The 23,163-nt window shown below is 31.7% G+C and overlaps 1 protein-coding gene across 1 annotated transcript; it reads left to right on the top strand.

The window, feature by feature from the left end:
- Window positions 1-9,000: 9,000 nt before the first annotated feature.
- On the top strand, window positions 9,001-14,168 carry LOC147812728 (uncharacterized). The gene is made up of 4 exons (XM_087158516.1): window positions 9,001-9,258; window positions 10,456-12,625; window positions 12,758-12,987; window positions 13,428-14,168. The coding sequence occupies exons 1-4, from the start codon at window positions 9,001-9,003 to the stop codon at window positions 14,166-14,168; spliced, it is 3,399 nt and encodes a 1,132-aa protein (XP_087014642.1).
- Window positions 14,169-23,163: the final 8,995 nt, after the last annotated feature.

Genomic DNA, 23,163 nt, shown 5'->3' with positions numbered 1-23,163 from the left:
TTTTCGCGTTATTTTGCAATTAATTCGCGTTATTTTGTGCTATTACTTCGGAAATATAATTTGCTTTTCATTTTTAATATAAAATTGCGAAAATTATTATATTTTCATTGCTATATTTATTTATTTAAGCGTACTATGTTTTTTTACTTTTGCTCGCCATTTTTCAGTCGCTATTTTGTTTTTTTTCTCGGTATTTTAGTGTATTTCAAAATTTCAACTATGAATTCAATTTACCTCCACATAAAAAACCCTAAATCAAAAACTCCAAATTTAGAAACAAATTTTATCGAAATACTAATTTTGGCCAAGAAACCTTGGATTCTGGCCCACTGTGGTTCGCAGGAATGTACCATCAAAAGAATTTTTTTATTTTTTTATTTTAGACCATCATAAATCAGTCCGAATTCCTACATTGAAATGATGGTTGTTCATGATCGTTCCAACATTTGACTTCAAGGATACTATGATGGAAATTCGCGATGGTCTAATAAAGTATTACTACGATAGTTTAATAATAATTCTTGTCGGTTCAACAGGAATATACCATCAAAACAATTTGGGCTCCCCCCCCTTATGTTGATCTATCATAAATCAGTTCGAATTCTTACATTGGGGTGATGGTGGTTCACGATTGTTACAACGTTTGATTTCTGAGAAACTATGATGGAAATTTCTGGTGGTTCAACAAGAACAACCATCAAAACAAATTGCTATTATGTTGGACCATCGTAAATCTGTCCGAATTCCTACATTGAGGTGATTATTTATGTTGCTTACCATCAAAAAATATAATAGTTCAAGATGGATATATTGATGATTACCATCAAGATTTTATGTTGGTCCATCAATGAAAACCATCAAAAAATTTTACTTAGGTAATCAGGTAATTGTATATCAGTATGACAATTTCCCAAAGTAAGATTTAAACGCAAATTTTAGGGTATGATTTAAAAGAAACATTAAAACGAAACAGCATAACGATGTGTTTTATTGATAATCTTTAATCAAACGCTAACCTTTTATGAAAAATAATCATTAGTTTTTAAGTTCTTTTAATTTTGAAAACAAAGTATTTCTTGAAGAAAACATGAACAAATTCTAAAAGTAAATAATTACATTTACGAACTTCAATTTAACAGCAAACTTTGACAACCTTAACTTAAAATATTTCAAATACTATAACTGAAACAGCATATTAGTATATGTTTACAATATCTTTATCGTTTCGAACACAAAAATATTGGTTTGGAACTTTTTGATGGCGGAAAAATTCTACTTCTAATTCTTCTCTTTTATCGCATTTTTATATCCAAATAAACTCTCGCCAAATACCGAAATGAACATAACATTTTCCTTTTCCGACTAAAACTTAGAAAAACAGCCCCGGCTTGTCAAAGCGCCAAACAAATTGCTCATAAAACCACTAAAAATGCTTTTCATTTTCTAGTAAAATATCGTCTGCAACTTTGCATTACGCGAAATGGCTAAACTTTCTTCCTTTCCAAGTTTCTATGGCAACGAAAGGGTGCTGATGAAACGCTTTTCCATCAAATGATGCTTATTTAAATGATCAAAAGATCCGAAACAAGCAGATAAGAATAAGTCAATGGCTTTACACTGTTTCTGACAAAATGTTGGAATGAACGGCCATTGAAAAGTCGGCTACAATAATATTGTCGTTATCATTTCCCGTATCTACCTACAGCTGGGTTGGGAGCAGGCGAGCTGAAAGCGCGATTTAAAGTTAGAAGGTTGCGTTGTGATGGGTAAATGTGAAATTTTTAAAATAATTCTTGACTTTGATTTCATTTCTAAATTAAGAAAATGTTATTAAGGAAATTGTTCAACACTTTAGATTTTGTTCGACACTAAGAAATGCATTCCATTATATGTCATGATAAAACTTCACAATAAAATATAATCATTTAATTTTTAGATTAATATCAATGCATATTTTTGTTTTTATATTCTAAAATAATATATTTATAATACTGGCCTAACACTAACGTAGAACTAATAGTTTGGTGTTAGCATTTATCATGATTTAATTAATATAAATTGTAAATCAATATAAATAATAAATCCAATTATTAAGTCTGATGAAAGGTAGAAATATCAAACGATACCATAAACTAAATCTGACGCAGAAAATAAAGAATAACCACTACGTTGACTTCGGATCAGTAGTTTTGTATCATGATACGCAAACCAAATTTAAATTTTTAGGAAATTGATAAAGTCAATACGCCTTATACATAAATTTTACGTAATATTGATGAAATGATTATATTACCATTGAGATATTTGGTAAAAAAAAGTAGCTTGGGTGTGTTTTACGTAATATTAACAGAATGGATTTTACCAACTACCCTTACCAAATTTTACGTTTTTGGGTGATCAATACATAATTCGACGTTTGTTTTGCGTAACTTTTACAAATACTTAATAAAATTTGAAGGCTAAATATAAGTATTTTTGACGTAAAATTGCTGGTTCCTTGCTACCAGGGGAGTACTGTAAGGGGAGGAACGTAAACAAGTGGAAACAGTCACGTCAAAACACTAGTATCACCTGTTAATTCAGATTTTACATAGAATCTTATAGGCCGTCTCATAATTTGTACAGGGACTTTATGTATTTTACATATTGACAAAACAAATTTACCGTTTAAATTTCAGTTCAAATTTATTTACACAAATTTTCTGTTTTTTGAGTAATCACATTTATCTATAATTGGATGCTTTAACTTACGTACATTTTGACGTATTGTAGACGTAAATATTGTGCAAAAATATCGTACCTAGTTAAAACTGATTGGTAAATATGATCTTAAAACAAATTTGCTTACTGAGTTTGCTTACAAACTTTTAGTTTTGCTTACAAACTTTTACGTTTTTGGCTAACCAAATTTTGTTATAATTCGACATTTGTTTTGCGTATATTTTACAAATACTTAATAAAATATAAAGGTTAGATATACGTATTTTTAAAGTAAAATTAATGGTTCTCTGTTACCTGGGAGTACTACTCGTAGTACTTAAAAGTTGCTGAAAGACTAATCAAAAAAATAGATTAAAAATGACCTAATTTGTAAGAAAATGTATATAAATAAAAATAAATTAGTACATACAATAATATGTAAGTGTAAAATCATTAAGTGAAAATATAAATTAAATTTGGTTCAAAAGCTTCAACAACTAACTTGGAACGTGAACCATCAATATTTTATTTTATTTTTGACAAAAAAAAAATAAATAAAGACTAACTAAGCCTTTCTCAACAACGCTCACACTATATAGAATCAGCTATCAATGCACAATATTTTAATTCACACCCGATATTTCCGTGGTCAATTATATGTTGTGGCAATTGTATGTAAGTGTTAAATTATTAATTTAAAAAATGAATTTGGTTCAAAAGCTTCCAAGACTTACTTAGAAAGAATCTGAACCAACAATATTTTATTTGATTTTTAACAAAAGAATAATCATGACTCACTAAGCCTTTCCCAACAAAGCTAACACCATATAGAATCAGCTATCAATACACATTATTTTATTCCGATTCCATATTTCCGTTGTCTGTTTACACTTGGAAACTAAGTGCATATTAGTTCTGCTTGGCATACAAAAATAAAACGTTTAATGCCTTGTTAGAATGTTTAATGCCTTGTTGCAGTTTTGAATAGTGAATTACATCTTAATGCATTTAAGCGAGAATGAAATGTATATTTAAATAGAAATCTTATCTACAAATTTATTTTGCATATACTGTCGGACCTCTATTTAACGAAGTCGCTAAATCCCCACAAAAAGTTCTTTATATGGAAAATTCGTTAAATAGAGAAACACCATTTAAAATATTCAAACACCACAACAGAACAGGTTTAAATTCATAAACATTTGACATGATTAAAATAGCAATCAAGACACTTTTATCTTTTAAATTATCTACTATCGAATTGTGTCAAATGATTTTATATGAATGTTGGGTGATTTCTTCATCATTTTCAGTCTTCATCTTCCTCACAATTTATCGCTGCATTGTTTTGATTTTTCACACTGTCCAAAATATTAGATTACGTTAATGCTTCTGTGGTTGCAGCTTCAGAATCAATAAAAAGAAAAATCATTCATCAATACATCATTAATTTCGAGGTTATTCCTTAGCACTACCCACATTTTTTTAAGTTCTTCTAAAGGAATATCATCCTAGTTCCTCCGTACTTACCAAATCCTCCACACTGACTAAGTATTCAGCTTTAGCAAAACAGATACGAATAGTACGATCTGTAACATCATAGTTTCAGGATTTAGAAATTTCTGTAACGCTTTCTCGTCAATTGTTTTTTGACATGGATTCCTGTATGAAATGTAAACAGAAAGGGAATTTTACCGCTTTTACTATAAATTAAATTCGTGCTGAAATCAAATCAAGGTAATTTCCCCCATAAAATGCGTTAACAAGTTTGAAATGCTCCGAAATATTTTGGGAAATATGGAAAGTGGATTTTAAAGTAAAGTTCATTCAATAGAAAATTCACTTCGCTATTTCGAAGTTATTTTAAGAAAAAATTTTCCGAAATGTTCTTGGTTCCACGAAAAAAAAAGGCAAAATAGAGAAATTTGCAAAATGAAAGTACGTTAAATAGAAATCAGACTTATAATATATTTGAGTAAAAAAAAACTGGATGAACTTACGTTAAAAGTCTAAGAATCGACAAAAATATTTTTGACAAAAGAATTCTCATTAGATAAACGATATTTATAGCTTAAAATATATCATAAAACAGAATGTTATCAATATACACCTTATTTTATTCAAATCCGGTTATGGTTGTGGTTTTTTTCGGATGAAAAGCCATGAATACGTACAAATCCTGCTTAGCATGATAAAAATAAGACGCGTAGTTGAAATTTCCTGATTTTTTTTTCCTTTTCTGATGACATATTTGAATAATGTTACGTGGATTTGAATTCTAACTTAATGCATTTAAGCGCGATAAAAAAATTCCCAAGTTTTGTTTTATACGACAAGAAGCTTTTTATTCCTGCCAAAAAGATTTCAAGAATAAAACCCTAATCCTCTATTATTATTAAAAGGAAAAATATATAATTCACTAATGGTTTGAAAAAATATTCCCCTTCCGAATTAAGTTAGAAAACATTTTATAGCGTTTTTAAGATTAAATCGTCATCTGGTTTTTGTCCTCGTTGTACGAGATTTGTTTTCCCAAATAATCCCCATTATTTTGATCAACGAAATTTTTGTTGTTCTTAAAGAAAACGAAGAAACTAAATCTTACATTAAGAGTTGTTTTTTTTTAAGAGGGAAAAAAGTATATTTGATTCTCAAAGAAAAAGTTTTGAATTTACGAACGAACTTTTCGAAAATGAAATTTAAATCTTTAGAAGTTTTTGTTTTATTTCGACGGTATTGCATTTTCTTCCAAGACTACTCTAATTAAATTCCTAAGAATAAAATACCAATAAACTTTATTCTTGATAAATTTTAAATAAACTTAAAAATACTAAGGTTTCCGGTTAATTTTAAATGCAAATCAGTATTCCGATATCTTTTTGAAAACCTGACAAAATCTGACCAACTCATCAGGCGGTTAATTACGGTAAATTTATTAGTTTTATATCTAGCAACCCAAGTGGAATACAAATTAAAAGAGACTTGAATTTCAATGGAATACCCGCAAGTGACGTAGTGTGTGTACTTCAATCTTGATTGGTTGTTGAAACGTGGCATTTGTTGACGTTAGCTACTATTCTTTCCATTCTATTTCGAGTAAGCCAAGCCCAAGTATCAATTCTCTTAAGTGACGCATACTATATTCTTTAAAAAGATTTCAATTCCTAAATTTTATATTTCTAACTTAACACAAAGACCGGTACGCAGCCATGTAGAACAAAAGAAAATTATGCATCGAAATTGCCAGGTACAGAAAATAAAAATACAGTACGATTAGAATAAAATACATACACAAATAATAAATAAAATTAAGTAAAAGATGTAGATAAGAAAGAATCATATTTCAACGATACTGCGTTGTATTTAATTCACTCCGATTCGAATTATATATCTGTCTCTCAAAATATTACCTTTGTGAATAAAACTTACACAGTTTAAAGTAGTTTAAATATAGTTACCAATAAAAATTCTAAACATTAGTACTTAAAATATGATAAAAATATACCCACATTTATAACTAAACTTCTAGCTCAAAACATTAGAAACATTATACGAAATCTAAATACAAAGCTTCAAAAAATTCTCCATATTAAAACTACTTTTTTAATGCATGTTAATCATAAAGAGATTCTCAAAATCAACGTTTTCCTGACGATTCATTTTAAGTATGTATTTGCTATTCTGTTTGATCTGTCAGCGAGTGAAAAAATAACTACAACTTCGATACCAAAGATCGAAGAACAAAAATTTAAAAAGATTTTGATTGATTGATTGATTTGTTCATTTACGTTGCACTAGAGCTGCACAATGGGCTATTGGCGACGGTCTGGGAAACATCCCTGAGGATGATCCGAAGACATGCCATCACAATTTTGATCCTCTGCAGAGGGGATGGCACCCCCGCTTCGGTAGCCCGACGACCCGCACGTCTAGTACTTTACGGTAGAACAGTTTAACGAGGACCAATACCGCACACCCTCGGTCCCTACGCAGACTGATCCAAGTGGTCACCCACCGCATGCTCATCACTGACCAGTGATGCTCTGCAGAGGATCAAAGTACAAAAATATAAAAAAGACTTTGAAAGCTAATGAATAAAATTTCAAATCTAAACACTAAAAATCAATCGAAATTTTTGTTCAAAATTGTAAATTTTTCAACCATTCGGAGAACTTAAAAAGAACGTACTTTTTTAGTTACTTAACTTTACGTTAAACTTTTCACACTTTAAAAATCAAATATTCATCTAAATTATCTTTAGTAGCAAATATGCAATTCTATTGAATCTTAAGCACCTGAAGTCATGTTTGTAAGCATTGAAAGTTAAATTACACGTATTGCTTTATAATTTACTTTAAAAAAAAAACTTTAAAATAACTTTCTTGAAATTTCCCTGTTCAATTCTTAAATGCTAATCTAAGACATTTTTGTATCACGTTCTCCGAGCTAATTGAAATTCTTGCAGCAAATTATGTTACGAAAACTTTCAGTACATTCAATATACATAAAGTTATTTTTCCCAGGAAAAAAAAAGCTCTTGCTAACATGTTCAAACATGAAAACTTTGTCGTTGCTTATCCATTTCTATCTTCCTTAACTATCCGACAACTATTTGCAATTTAAACTATGCAAAGTACTTTTGAATTTAAGTACTTAAGTCGCCGACACAAATAAGCTTATCAGCGAAGCAACCATTTTTTTTTTTTTTTTTTAAGAAACCAAAGCTCGCTGAGTTACGAAAGAAAAAAAAATCCTTTTTTTTTTTCCCCTTTCTGAAAATGAAAGAGCTCAACTGATAACGTTAAATCCCTCCATCTTTTCAAGTTTTAGAAGAAGGCAAGGGCTTTCCAGAACTGTAGGTTCCGAACGAAGGGGTTGGGGGGAAGGGTGTGCGCCCTGAGGGCATGGCTTTGATAAAAGATATTTTCTTCACTTTTGTTATCGCAAAATGCCTCGTGGTTTTAGTACCCCTCTAAAACAGGTCGTAGAAAATTTAGCGAGCGTGGAGCGTTGAATTGGGAAATCTGTTGTTATCCTGGGCGCAAACCTTAATTACGCGGTTAAAGAGGTTGCGCCCCTGGATTGCGCCACAGCGAGGTTAAAATTTTATGCTTTCCTTCATAAGTGAAACAATATAGTTTCAATTTTTGTTGGCGTGAAGGGACTGTTATAATTAAGCTCTATCGTAAACTAATTTTTTTTGTTTCTTTTTTTTTTATTATCTTCGATCATTTGCGTGGGTTATCTGGTTATAAAGTTGTTTGTTTGGAAGAAAACTAAAGGTTTAAAAGGGTTTTATCAAGATACAATGTAACCTTGATAACGTGATAATAAAAAATGCTTGCATGGTTATGAGTACAGGAATTTTCATGGCGCCCATAAAATGCTAATAAAGAAAAGACCGAGTAAATTTCCTTAAGGGCTTTATCGTACGACAAATACTTTTATTAAAAATGTATCAATTTGGGTAATTGAAAGAACAAACGAAGCGAATTTTGGAACATCTGAATTAGAAAGCATATCAAGAAAAAAAAGCTGATAACAATGGTTTTTTTTTTATTAGTTACCGCTTTATTTAAAAACTTGATGGTCCGCTGGGCGAAAAATTACGGTAAACCAGCTTTAGAATGCATAAACGCATATTATATTGTAAAATAAGAATGGCAGCAGCGATTATGTTTAGTTTGATTGTTGCAGTTCATTTACGTCGCACTAGAACTGCACAATGGGCTATTGGCGACGGTTTGGGAAGCATCCCTGAGGATGATCCGAAGACATGCCATCATCATTTTGATCCTCTGCAAAGGGGATAGCAACCCTGCTTCGATAGTCCGTCGACCTGCACGCCAAGTCGAGCACTTTACGGTAGAACAGTTTAACGAGGACCCATACCGCACACCCTCGGTCCCTACGCAGTGGTCCCTACTGATCCAAGTATTCATCCACCCCCACAACGTCCGCAGCCAGTGATGCTTGACTTCTAACGATCAGTCCACCACGGGACTGTTTCGTTCGAATGTAAACTCATACATATTGTATGTTTGAGCTTGTTATGTTGTAGCGAGCAACGCCCTCTAGTTAAAAAGAAATTGTAAATGTAGTTGTAGTTTGTCGTTCGAAGCATTCGAACCTATCGTGTGTTCAATGTTTCATTTTGGATTTTGTAATTGTTTCGTAATAATAAAATTGTTATTTGTTTATAAGAACCAGCGACCTAGTTATTAGATAGTACATTTTGGCCCTTGAGCCGCAGGGAATTTCGTTATTTCGTTCGTTGCATCTGCAAAATAATACTTTAGAATGGCTACAATAGTAGCGTTAAATAGAAAAAAAGGTTCGCTTAAAGCGCAACTGACTCGTTTAGAAAGTGCCATAACTGATGGTACAGTTATTTGGACTAAAATAAAATTAGAAACAAAACTAAAGGCCCTTGAAAAGATATCCAGTACTATAGAAGAACTCAGATCGGATTATTACACTTCTGTACCGGAAGACGAGGACATGACAGAAATCGAAAACTCGCTAATAGAATTGGATACTCGCATAGAAGAGCTAGAGGTAAGCTTTAATCAATTATTAATAGATGATGCTAGTAATTCATCAGAAAACACTAGTAATTCATTAGAAAACAAAACTAATGTTTGTAAAATTAAGCTACCTGAAATTCCACTTCCGCTATTTAATGGTAAATATGAGGAATGGAATATGTTTAAAATAGAATTCGATAACATTGTAACAAATAATAAAGATTTGTCTGATGTACAAAAATTGCATTATCTTCATGCCGCATTGAGAAATGAAGCTAAGTTGTTAGAAACACCAGAAGATACCTTTGAATCGTTGTTTAAAGCATTAAAAAATAGATTCGAAAATAAAAGAATTATGGTAAACATTCACCTTAAATCTATTTTAGAATTCGAAAAAATAATTCGTGAATCCTCTATAGATCTCAGACGTTTAATCGATGTCATAAATAAAAACATTAGAGCCTTAAAAAATTTAGGATTAGAAAGAAATGATTTATCGGATATTATGTTAATAACAATAATATTAGAAAAACTTGATAGAGAATCGAGAAAGCAGTTCGAACTTTCTATAAATACGTCTGAAATTCCTAGTTTCGATAATTTAATGGCATTTCTTGAAAAAAGAAGCCAGACATTAGAAAGTATAGTTAAAAATGTGTTCTACAAATCAAAACAGCAAAGCGAAGCAAAACCAAAATCATTTCTCCTTAATTCGAATAATAACAATGATAAAAAGTGCGTTGCTTGTAATTTGCCGCACCCACTTTTTAAATGTACCAAATTTATTGATATGAATTTTAGTGAAAGATTTTCTGTTGTTAAACGTAATAGACTATGTTTAAAGTGTTTTTCTGGTAAACATTTTACATCAAATTGTAAGTCGCAATATGTTTGTAATATATGCAAATCGAAATCGCATCATAGCTTGTTACATCGAGGAGAAGTATTTATTCCAATTAATGATGAATCATCGGCGCCTCTGCCCATGCCCTTGGATGAAAAACTGCAATCTGAAGCTGTTGAGGGGGGAGGGAAGGAGACCTCTCTTCATATATCTAAACATCTTTCGAATTGTTTTATAACCTCTAATAAATCTGTGGTTTTGGCTACTGCTATGATTAAAATAAAAGCAAGAAATGGTGAATTCATTGAAGGACGGGCATTACTCGATAGTTGTAGTCAAATTAATGCCGTATCTAATAAATTTTCAAAACAACTGGCTTTAAAGAAAATAAAAGTTTCTGCTCCTATTTCTGGACTTAATGGAATCACTACTACTCTGGAATATAAAATTAGGTCAACAATTACAAATAAGGAAAGGGATTTTATTAGGGAACTTGACTTTTTTATTGTTCCAAAAATAACGGAAATAACTCCAGCTATGCCAATTTGCATCGATGAAGCTGATTTACCTAAAAATATTTCTTTAGCTGACACTAACTTTAATGTACCAGGGGAAATTGACTTGTTATTAGGAGCTGAATGTTTCTTTGATTTATTAAAAGAAAACAAAATTCGAAGCGCTTCGCATAATTTACTGTTCCAGGAAACGCAGTTTGGTTACGTGGCTAGTGGTGTTGTTAACTCTTCTTCTGAGTTACAGTACTGTGGTTTAATGACTCAAAACAAACAATTGGAAGAAACTTTGCAAAAATTTTGGGAAATTGAGGGTTTTGGCGAATCTGACATTCTTTTGAATAGGGAAGAAAAATTCTGCGAAACTCATTTCTTGGAGACCTATTATCGAGAGGTTGATGGACAATATGTCGTTAGCATGCCTATGGAAGATCCCGCTTTATTGGGACATTCAAGAAAATTGGCGGAAAAAAGACTTGACGGCATTTGGAAACGTCTTGATCGGGATTCGAACTTAAAATCGCTCTATTCCGCATTTATGGAATATAAATTTCTTAATCATATGGAATTAGTTGAAGATGCAAAAAATAATAATGACTGTTATGTTATCCCTCACCATTCTGTGTATAAACCAGAAAAGAGTAGCACGAAGTTACGCGTTGTATTTAACGCATCGATGCCTACGACGTCAGGTTTGTCGTTGAATGACATTCTCTTAAAGGGTAAAATACCGCAACAAGACTTATTTTCGATTATGGTTCGCTTTCGGAAACATCGATATGCATTTACTGCAGATGTCCAGAAAATGTATAGAATGATTCAAATAAATCCGTTACAACGAAGATATCTTAGAATTTTGTGGAAGAATAGTTTCGATTCTTCTGTGGAAACATATCAGTTAAATACGGTTACTTATGGTACATCAAACGCTCCTTATTTGGCTACTCGTACACTGAAACAACTAGCTCTTGATGAATGCAACCACTTACCTCTAGCATCTTCAGTCGTTCTAAATGATTTCTATATAGACGACGTTCTTTCGGGTGAATCCACAATCGAAGGGACTAAACTTCTTCAGTCTCAACTTGTAGAATTGATGAAACGAGGAAAAATGAACTTGCACAAATGGGGTGCAAACCATCCTGAACTGCTTGCTTTCGAAAATAAGAGCATTACTGAATATAGTTTCAGCGATCAGCCAGAATGCGAGTCAGTTAAAACTTTAGGTGTTCTTTGGAACACACTTACAGACTGTTTCTTGTACAAAATAGAACTACATGAGAAGGACTCTTACACAAAACGAGATGTCCTTTCTCTCATATCAAGAATATTTGATCCCCTTGGACTGATTGGCCCTGTTATAACAAAAGCCAAAATTTATTTGCAAAAACTTTGGTTACTAAAAATAGACTGGGATCAAATGTTACCAGACTGTATAGAAAAGAACTGGATTGACTTCGTTTCAACGCTCCCAGAATTGAAAAATCTCGCAATTCCGAGGTATGTCTTTCGAGAAGACAGCATTGTGATTCATGGCTTCGCTGATGCCTCTCTAATGGCCTATGGAGCAGCGATTTATGTGCAATCGATTCCAACTGATGGAATACCTACAGCTACACTTCTTTGCAGTAAATCTAGAGTTGCTCCTTTAAAATCACTCACCATCCCACGCCTGGAATTAAGTTCCTGTCTTCTGCTGGCTCAGTTGATGCACAAGGTTTTGCCTTCATTGAACATTCCAATTGAGAAGGTGATCTTATGGACAGACTCAATGATTTGCCTCGCATGGATTGGTAAATCACCGCATGTTCTGAAAACTTTTGTGAGTAATCGAATAGCTGCAATCCAAGAACTTACAGAATCGTATGAATGGAGACACATTTCTTCAGAAGAAAACCCAGCAGATATAATATCTCGTGGATTAGATGCCAAAGACATTTTGACTTGCAAACTTTGGTGGGATGGCCCGAGTTTCCTTCGTGAAGAAGGCCCACCAGATAAGAACAATTCAGTTGAACTAGACTCCAACAATGACTATATTAGTGAATTTAAAACCACCATTGACTCTAACTTTGCCACTCTCAACTCTAATTCCTTTGTGAATAATTTTCTAAATCTAAGCAATAATTATTTGAAATTAATTCATGTTCTTAGTTTTATTTTCAGATTCATAGGAAATGCTCGTAAAGATCAAATAAGGGTTGTAGGTCCCATTACCTTGGAGGAATTAAGGAGGGCGGAGCTATTTCTGATTAGGGAGGTGCAAGGAGGTGAGTTTTTCTCGGAAATTGCATCCATTAAGAAAGGAGCGCAAATCTCCCCCAGAAGTAAACTAAAAGCATTAAATGTTTTCTTGGATAAGGATGGACTTTTACGCGTAGGTAGTAGAATTGCTCATGCTCAGGTAAGTTATAATTCTAAATATCCTATCATTTTACCTGCTAGACATGAATTAACTCGGATGATTATGCTACATCATCATTTAAAATATTTTCATCTTGGGTCTCAAGCTTTACTGAACACTGTGAGACAAAAATTCTGGCCGGTTAGCGGCAGAAATCTCGCGAGAAAGATCGTACATGATTGTGTAATTTGTTGTAAACAAAGTCCTGTACCAGTAACTCAAGTAATGGGTAATTTGCCAATTGAAAGAGTAGTACCTAATTTTACTTTCAATAAAAGTGGTCTCGATTTTGTGGACCATTTTTTATAAGATCAAATAAATCGAGAAAGGGTTCGTATCAAAAAATGTATGTTGCAGTATTCGTATGTTTTGCAACTCGTGCAATACATTTAGAAATCGTATCTGATTTATCTTCCGAAGCATTAATAGCTTGTCTAAAGAGGTTTTTTGCTAGAAGAGGAAAATGCTCAACCATCTTCAGCGACAATGCTACAAATTTCAGGGGAGCTTGCAATGAGCTAAAGAAATTATTTAAACTTGTTAATACTCAAGAACCTCAATTATTAGATTATTTACTGTTAGAAGAAGTAGAGTGGAAGTTTATCCCTCCACGGGCGCCTCATTTTGGGGGGATCTGGGAGGCTGGGGTAAAGGCATTCAAAACTCACCTTAAGAAAACTATTGGAGATTCAAAATTGACACTCGAAGAATTTTTAACGCTTGTCACCCAAATCGAGGGAATGCTGAATTCCAGGCCAATTACTCCCCTTTCCTCAGATTCCAAGGATTTTAACGCATTAACGCCAGGTCACTTCTTAATTGGCAGACCGATCATTGCCCCAGTAGAACCCGATATAAGCACTGAAAAGGATAATCGCTTAACTAAATGGAAAAGAGTAACTAAAATGGTCCAGAACATCTGGAAAAAGTGGCATAGAGACTACTTATCAGAATTGCACGAAAGATCAAAGTGGAAATTTTCAAAAAATAATATTGCCATCGGCACTATGGTTCTTGTTAAGGAGGACCGCTTACCTGTTTGTCAATGGGTACTAGGTAGAATTGAGGAAGTTCTCCCTGGTTTAGATAATTATGTGAGGGTAGTTAAGGTAAGAACTTCCAAAGGTCTTTTTAAAAGAGCTGTAAATCGATTAAGTATCCTACCCATAAATATTGATTAATTGAACTTTATTATTGTATTGTTTATTGCTTATTGTGAAATTGGTGTATGTTTTAAGTTGTTGTGATATTGCATTAATTTAAATTGTTCTTTTTTGTTAATTGTATTTTTATCTTTAGTTATTGAACAAAGTTCAATGGGGGCCGGAATGTTTGAGCTTGTTATGTTGTAGCGAGCAACGCCCTCTAGTTAAAAAGAAATTGTAAATGTAGTTGTAGTTTGTCGTTCGAAGCATTCGAACCTATCGTGTGTTCAATGTTTCATTTTGGATTTTGTAATTGTTTCGTAATAATAAAATTGTTATTTGTTTATAAGAACCAGCGACCTAGTTATTAGATAGTACATTGTAAATTAAGAATGGCAACAGCCGTTGTGCTTATTTTTTTTCAATGATGTAAAAATTTGTAGAACGTAGTTATAAAATGTACGTGGATGTAGAGCTCAAAGTCGTTCTGCCTGGAGACAGCTAATTGAGAAAGCATTGGCCTGCACTAGGCTGTAGTGCTGACGAGGAAGAAAAATGTAGTGCACTTGTTTTATCAATAAATATAGTTTGTTTTCTATAAGGAATTTAGTATTGTTAAATTAACTACATAAGCCAGCAAATGCATCGATAAAAATGAAACTGTTTAAAAGCATATTTTTGTTCATCATAATCTTCATTGTTTAAAGTTTCAGTTGCTAGTGAATTTTGGAAAATCAACATAAGAATGTACAGTGAAACTTTTCGGGAGCAAACACTCTTTTCACAGTAAAATAGGGTCGTGGCAAACCATCGAATTAAATTGTTATCGAAGGTACATGATTTTTCGCAAACGATTTTAAAATCATTCAGTGTCATTTTCTTGGTGCGGAAATGCAACTTCTGTTGGCATCATGAAAAAAAATGGATCTATGAATAAAATTTAGCGTCCATAAAAATGATCCCAACTGATATAATAATGTGTAAAAACAAAATTACCAATTATGAATGATAAAGCTATTTTAAATAAACAATTATGTTTATTGTTTAAATTTGCATTTAATTTCCTATCATAAAAATGAGTTACCTTTAAGAGATAAGAGGTTTGTTTATTTAAGATGCTTGTTTTAACTTAATTTTTTTTTTTGCTTACAACTCTAGAAGTGAATTATCGATAGCATCGTCTTTAGTGCAATCTGACTCAGAGATGGGCATTTGTCATTCAGAATAATGAATAAAGAATGATGAATAATTATTCAAAATCTGAATAATGAATAAAGATTTATTCATTAGTCAGAAATATTTTGAATAAAGAATAAATCATTCATTATTCGAATAAAGAATAAATCATTCATTATTCTTTATTCAGTATCCTTTATTCATTAGTCAAGAATAACTGAATAATTTCACTGGTCAACAAAAATAGGCACGGAATACTCTGACTGCGATTATGACAACTACAAATAAAACGTTAATCCTTTTCAAGTTCATTTATATAATGCTTGAGGAAATTTACTTTTGTCTAACATAATGCATACTTTTGAGAAATGGTTCCATGGCAAAAAGCGTTTAATTTTTTAAGTAAAAATTTGTTTTAAAAAGTTAAAATAAGATTATCGTTTGCTTTCAAAAACTATAAGAAATTGCGTCTTATAGATTTTGGAACAAAATTTTAAAATGAACTTAAGTAACTAAACTGTTATAAACCTACTTTTTAGCACAACTAAGTATGTTTTGCTGGAGTAAGTTAAAATAACATAAAATTAAATATTCTTACTTGTCTTAGTTTTATAGTTAAATTCCTAAAATAAGACATTTAAGAGCAAACGATGTTTTGTATCTCGTTATAGACAAAGACATATCGATTGCATTTTTCGCTGGTTATTCAAAATTGTATTCAGAAAAATTATTCATGACTAACGAGTTTATTCATCAATCATTATTCATAATTTTCTATACATTTGCATAATGAATGATGAATAATGACTAAATTTTCATATGAATAATCATTCAGAATAAATTTATTCTGAATAAATTTAGTCATGAATAAAATTTTCGTGAATGATGCCCATCACTGCTCTGACTGCAACATGAGATTGTATCGTCAGATATTTTAAATACATTTTAATCTACTTACTTGTTTTGTTAAATTTTTTGTTTTGATTGTTCGTGTTTCCTTATTTGACCTTTTCCGTATTTGGAGCAGATGTTTTCCCGGTCGCTGGGAAAGGTTTTAATAGTCTCGCCCTCGTTCTCTTCAACACAAAGACTATGAAAGCGTCTGCCAAAAACGATCGTAAATAGAGGTGGTCTTTCCTGGACGTTTCACTGTGTTAAGAACGTCAGGAATTCGAGAAAAAGTTTTTTCTTCTTGTGAAACTGTTTTATATAAAGAGTTTGCAATGGATATTGTAAAAATTGGTATAAAAATATATAAAGAAATTAATCTGTTTTTTAAATTAATTTCTTGTCTCTATATATTTTATGTTATTTGTTAAACATACAGGGCTCGAAAAAACTCAGAAATTTTACCCGTCCTCGAGGACGGCTTGTCCAACAATGTACCCGTCCTCCTTTGAAACCAACCCGTCGCTTCTAAATAAATAAAAATATAGATTTCTCTTATTTATTACAAACATTTATATAAATTGCACAATGAATTAGTAGTTACTAGGATTACAAATACTAGGATTACATTATACAGTAATGAAAGAAATACTAGGTTACTAATAGCAAAACCTAGTATTTCTTTTATGAAATAATTTATTTCTTTTATGAAATCATTTAAATGACAAAGGTTAAGTTATCTGTAATGTCAATTTATTCGAGGGTACTGCGTTTTTTAAATGAATCAAATATGACGTTTGCCAGTTCCACAATCAAGCCAATGATTTACAGAGGTTTCTGCACAGAAATCTGAAAGCGGTTTTCCATTTAGGTAGATTTTCATAATTGCGTTTAACTCTTGTTTAAGACCAGTACGTAATGTGTTTTTTATTTAAGCTCATTGCTGAAAAGTCTGTTTCAACCGCTGCAGTGCTCCCAGACAGAGAAAACACTAATTCCACCACGCACAGTATGTTGCTGTATTTCTAGATTAGAGGGTCAGTTTAGAAGTGACGCGCTAGACTCTTGTAAGATAACAAAAATTGAAAGTGTATCACGAACATTAACGGAAAAATGGCCGTCCACGCGGACGTTGGATTCGAGAAATTTGTTGTCTGCGAGGAATTTTTGACCGCCGAAGACGGGCGGTTTTTCGACCCCTGTAAACATACTTATACGTAATATGTTATTTGTTTAACATTTTTTCACTAGAATAAAGGATAAAGGATGTTATATAGATTCAGTCGATGGGAAATGTTTGAAAATTGGCAATAGAATGTATAAAAACAAAAAGGAATAATAAACATTTTACCGGGAATTATTATTAGTATTGACTTTCAGAAATTTAGCATTAGAACTTATAAAAACAAAAGCTTGCTTAATTATCCTTTTCGTAAGAAAAAACTCCTTATTCAAGAACTTGATTGGCAGTGAATTTTAGAAAATCAGCATTAAAATAAACAAAAACAAAGGGCTATTTTTAACTTTATTTTCCAATTATCGAACCAGCTGTGTTTAAAGATTTGGTTGATAGTGTAATTCAGAATATCAGTATAAGAACTTAAAAATAATAAACAGCCTTTATATATTTCCATTAAAAACAGCCTTATTTAAAAACTCTTTGATAGTGAGTTTCAAAAAATCAGTTTGTAAATAGCGTCGGACCTCTGTTTAACGAAGTCGCTGAATTCCAATTAAAATTTCGCTGAATGGAAAATTAGCTAAACAGAAAATCGCCATTTGAAATACTTAAACACAAAACAGGTTTTTAATTCATAAAAACTAGAAATAATTAAAATAGCAAATGCAAAGTATTATCCATTTATTTTATAAATCGCAACCATAAACGAAGTCTGCATGGAAATTAATAGAACAAAACATTATTCAGTGTTGCACTGCCATGCTATATTATTGTCATGTTATAATATTGTACATACATTTTCAATTAATAAAAGCTGAATTTTCTGTATGAAATTCAAACAAAAAGGGAAAAGTGATTTTACTGCTTTCTCTAAAAGTGAAGTGGCTTCGAAAATCAATTAGAGGTCATAAACTGCGTTAACAAGTTTGAAATGTTCTGAAATATTTTGGGAAATAGGCAAAAAGTGGTTCTCATTGAAAGAGAACCACTCATTGAAGTTCATTGAGTAGGAAATATACACTATATTTTATGAAGATATTTCCAAAATTATTCTCGGTTCCTCGAAAAAAATTGCAAAATAGAGATTCACAAAATGGAAATTCGTTAAATAGAAGTCCGTCTGTACTAAATAACAAGATAAATAACTAAATAACAAAATTAACAAGAAGAAATGTCATTCTACTTAAAAAACAGTCATACTCAAAGACTTGACTGTAAGGAAAACTTCCAGAAATAATTGCAAAAACTAGATGTCTTCATTCCTTCTTTTCCCTTAAAACAGACATCATTTAAAGAATCAGTTGATAATAAATAACTGATAATCCGCATAAATTCTATTCCGCGACGTCATCGTCAATTCAACTCTTAATGTTAAAAAACAAAGAATGAATAAAATAAACGAATTGACTTGAGCAGGAGTCCAATTGGAAAAGTACCAATTGGTCTTATTTAAATTGGTAATGAATTTAAATTGCTTGAAAACAACAAGTTGGTAAAAAAAAATTCACTAAATTAACACTAAATTCAAAACATTCAAATTTCTAGCACTGAGTTTGTAAAATCTAGTTCCAAGTATCAAATATATATATATTATGGATGAGAAATGGGCGGTTGTTGACTTCCACAAGTGAATGTTGACAATCACCTAGTCGCCTTGGTAAATGTCCGAAATATATACTAGTGTCACTGCCCGGTATACATTCGCCTGGTATGCCTGATACCAATGTTCTTCTTAAGTTTCAGTATCACTGTCCGGTGTGCCCTACATGAATGTTTTTTTTTTAAGGTCAAGTACCACTGCCCAGTATGCATTTAATGGGTACTACGAACACTGATGTATATATCCTCAGCAGGTATTAAAATATCGAATAAATATAATATAAGCGAATGAATTAATATCAAATCGGATAAAAAGAAATATTTCGGACATTCACCAAAACGACTGATTGTTGACATTCACGGGTGAACGTCAACATTCTCTTGATTTCGGTCTTTTACAGTGTATGGTACAGTACCTGGCTAAATTATTAGAGGCTCTATCTGTATAAAAACTTAATTATCAGGTGATACTATATAGCTCTACTGTTTCTACGCGACTGAAACCGGTTTGTACTTGTTTACGTCCATCTATGAATTGGTTAAATTAAACGCCATATAATATAAATTCGAAGATTCTATGAATTAGATGATATATGATATAAATGTAGAATATTTATTATATCAGGTTATTATATAATTATATTTTAATTATTAGATCAAATTATTAAACGCACTGTAGTGTTTTAATAATGACATGTTTTGCACGAGTTTATGTGCAAAACTTTTACATTTAAACTTATATGTAGTGGAATGTTATTCAGGAAATTTTCCATATAGTACTTCCTATTTTCATTTATTTTTAACATATTTCATTACAATGTTAACCAATTGATACACAAAAGTAAGCAAGTGCAAACCACTTTCAGCCTCGTAAAAACAATAAAGCTGTATATTATTAATACTAGATATACATAGAAGAATCTTATAATGCGTCTAATAATTTGGCCAGGGACTTTGCGTATACATATATATTGTTATTTAAACAAAATGTACGTGTTTTCTACAGTTTATTCTCTTCAAACTACGAAAACAGACCACAAGACGAAAAAATTAAAAAACCCTAACAGATACTAAATTGCCAAAGATTCGAACACAATTTTGTAGTCCGCAGACGTACTTTTAACACATATCGATGCAAATAAATATTCGCTTCTAAAAGTAAATAAAACTTCTCTCTCGAACAAACTCCTCCCAAAACTTTCTCAACGAATTGTGTGTGTCATTAGAGTGGAGCGAAGGTTTTTGGATGGAAAATATACAACAACTCCTGTTTTAACGGTGCCAATTTAAAGGCACCTTTTCCCTAAATCCTTACGACGAGTTTAGAGAATTCTCTGAGAATGAATTAATTAAGTCCAACAGCCCTTTCATAATTACTCATTGTTATTAGCTTGCCGAATACCTGCCATTAGAGAGAGAGAGTTTGGGGACATGGGTTGCTAATCTTGGCGATAAATCCCTGCAACTGTTCACTCTTGAAGGATACTATGTTTAAGATAACGATTTACATCAATTAAGAGTGCAAGCCAACATTTACAGTAGAACCTCTATTTAACGGAATCACTAAATCCCGATAATAAGTTCGTTATATAGAAAATTCGATAACACTAAACATACCATATTCGGTCAAATGACGGTTTGAAATGTTCAGAAATATTGAGAAATAAGGAAAATGAATCTTGAAGAAAAGTTCGTTAAATAAAAAATTCACTTCGTTATTTGGAAGTTATTTTACGAAATAATTTCCAAACTGCTCTTGGTTCCTCGAAAAAATTTTTAATGCAGAGAAATTCGCAAAATCAAAGTTCGTTAAATAGAAGTCCGACTGCAATTTGTAAAGAATTTTTGAATACAATTGAATAACCATATGGAGTGTTTGTGGAGCATTTTTAGTTGAATATATAACTAGATTGTGGTTGCCTACTCCAGCGGCACAAAGCTTTATTTTACAGTATAAAATCTAAAAAAAAAATTTAAGATACATCAGGCTAACAAAAGCATGAATAAAAGAAACGAAACATATGAGATAAATTAAAAATAAAAGCACGAGATTTTGGTGGAACATCAGAGAGTTGTTGATTTTTGAAAAGACAGTTTTTGTTCGCGGAATTTGAGGTTTATACTAACCCGTTACTAGTTTTTTTTTTGCAAGGTTGCTACTGACCCGTTACGGGGACTTTAATTTTGTTACGTTGTGTTTTTACTAAATAAATACGTTCTTTTATAAAAAATGAAGTTTCTTAATACAGCTCGATTCGTTACAGCAGAAAAAGAAAATCATGTTTCCCGTTGACAGCTTTACTTTTTTTTCCTCACTATTTTTACCCATTGGCAAAAAGGGTGTTTTGTGTTTGAAGGCATGCACACCTTATTTGGACGTCATCAGACTTTTCAACTGTGTTCAAGAGGGATAGTAAACAGTGAGCTCGCGTAGTCATTGCATGTGTTGCTATGGCGACCGCTGCTATTTGATAATTCTTTTAGAATTCTTTTCTTCACTTTTAATTTTGTTATGCATTAAATTGGTGAGATTATTTTTGAGATATGGGACCAGAGAGATCCAGTAAATACTTCTTGAGTTGTGAATGAAACAGAATTTCATCGTTTGAACGATAATTTTGTTTTTATTTAAAAAAAAAATTAGTCAGCAACCATTTTGCCAATGGATAACCTGTGATCACAATTTTCATTTTCTTGTTCTTTAAGTGATGCATAGTAACTTGAAATCTTCTTATACTTAGCTAAATATAAGAGTTTATTGTACATAAATTTAACTAAAAAAACAAAACTCAGGAGTGCCCAAAACCAATTCTTAAGTCCAAAACCAATTCTTAAGTTTAGGTTAGTTTCCCTACGTAAGATTTGAAGCAACTGCGCATGCTCACATTTCATACTCTACGTATCTTTACGTAATGTTGACGTGATTAACGCTAAAAAGACAAAGCTACAAGCACGCCATTTCTAGCTGTTAAGTGTTTTCTGATAAACCCTAGCTCCCAACTCAAAACATAGATATAAAATTTAATATAGTTCTTCAAATTCGAATTCCATAAGTGAATAGTGTGATATATTACAACAGTTGGTTGAAAGAGATCGTTTCCGTCCATTGTAAATGTTTGTTTTGATTTTTTAGTCTAAGTTTAAATGATATTTCAGGTAGTTAGCATTTTGAACTTGCGGAATTTTACGAAACCTTTTTTTCCCTACCCACGTAAATTTGATATTTTTCATGGGAGCATGAACAATTACTTACGTAATGGAGTTACCGGAAGGTGCAGGGTACCTTCTACATTTTAGATTTTCAAATCCAGGACATTCCAAGACTAATTCCAACAATTTTTCATGACTTAACAAAGTTACTATTTTCTCCGACAAAAACACCACAACACAATACATTTAAAAAAGCGTTATAATAACATTCATTGAAATGATAGGTATAATCAAAACTGTTATACTCTGCATCTTCATATTTATAGATTTCAAATTTAAGTAAGGGAAGAGTTAATGCAATAAAATAGCTAAAAAAATACAAAAGTAAATATTTTTTTCCTGCAGAATTATATTCTGAAGATACTTCTCTTGTTCATCTGAAAGGAACAAAATACTCCTGATTTTTCTGTTCTCATTTCGGAATTTAAAAAAATTGCCGACGACTGGCTTATTTCAGCTAAAATTTCAAATTGATAAAATAAAAACAAGTAATAAAAATTCTGAAATCACAACTTTAAAAAGATAATTCATTCTAGATAAGTTTTTACTTTCATTTTTTTAAAAGAACTCCATAGTTTTTCGAGAACATGTTAAAAAAATTTATATCTTAATAAAATAGAACTGTGAGTAGGGATTGTGACCATTTCAGATATTCGGAACACCCTGAAATTGTAATTTCCATTTTAAAAACTGGCCTAAATCTGACTTTCCATGATTTTTTAAAAAACATTTTAAATCATGACATTTCATAACAAATTTTGTTCAATGGCGACATTTATGACATTCCGTGATTTTTCGTGACTTTCCAGGTGCGCGGTTACCCTTAAAGTAACGTAAATTTACGAAACCTCGCTATTAAAAATATTTGAAAATTCTAAAAAAAGGCTTGTTTAAAGAAATAAAATAAAAAAGACTTTGATTCAATCAAATGCATAGTTTTAACAGTTCAATTCTATTTCTTAAACAAGCTCAGCATTA

Source organism: Parasteatoda tepidariorum, chromosome 3, assembly GCF_982258835.1.
Source record: "Parasteatoda tepidariorum strain Cologne lab strain chromosome 3, Ptep-v5.0, whole genome shotgun sequence".
Taxonomy (NCBI): Eukaryota; Metazoa; Arthropoda; class Arachnida; order Araneae; family Theridiidae; genus Parasteatoda; species Parasteatoda tepidariorum.
Note: the sequence above shows the minus strand (reverse complement) of the source record. Positions and strands in the feature narration are given on the sequence as shown.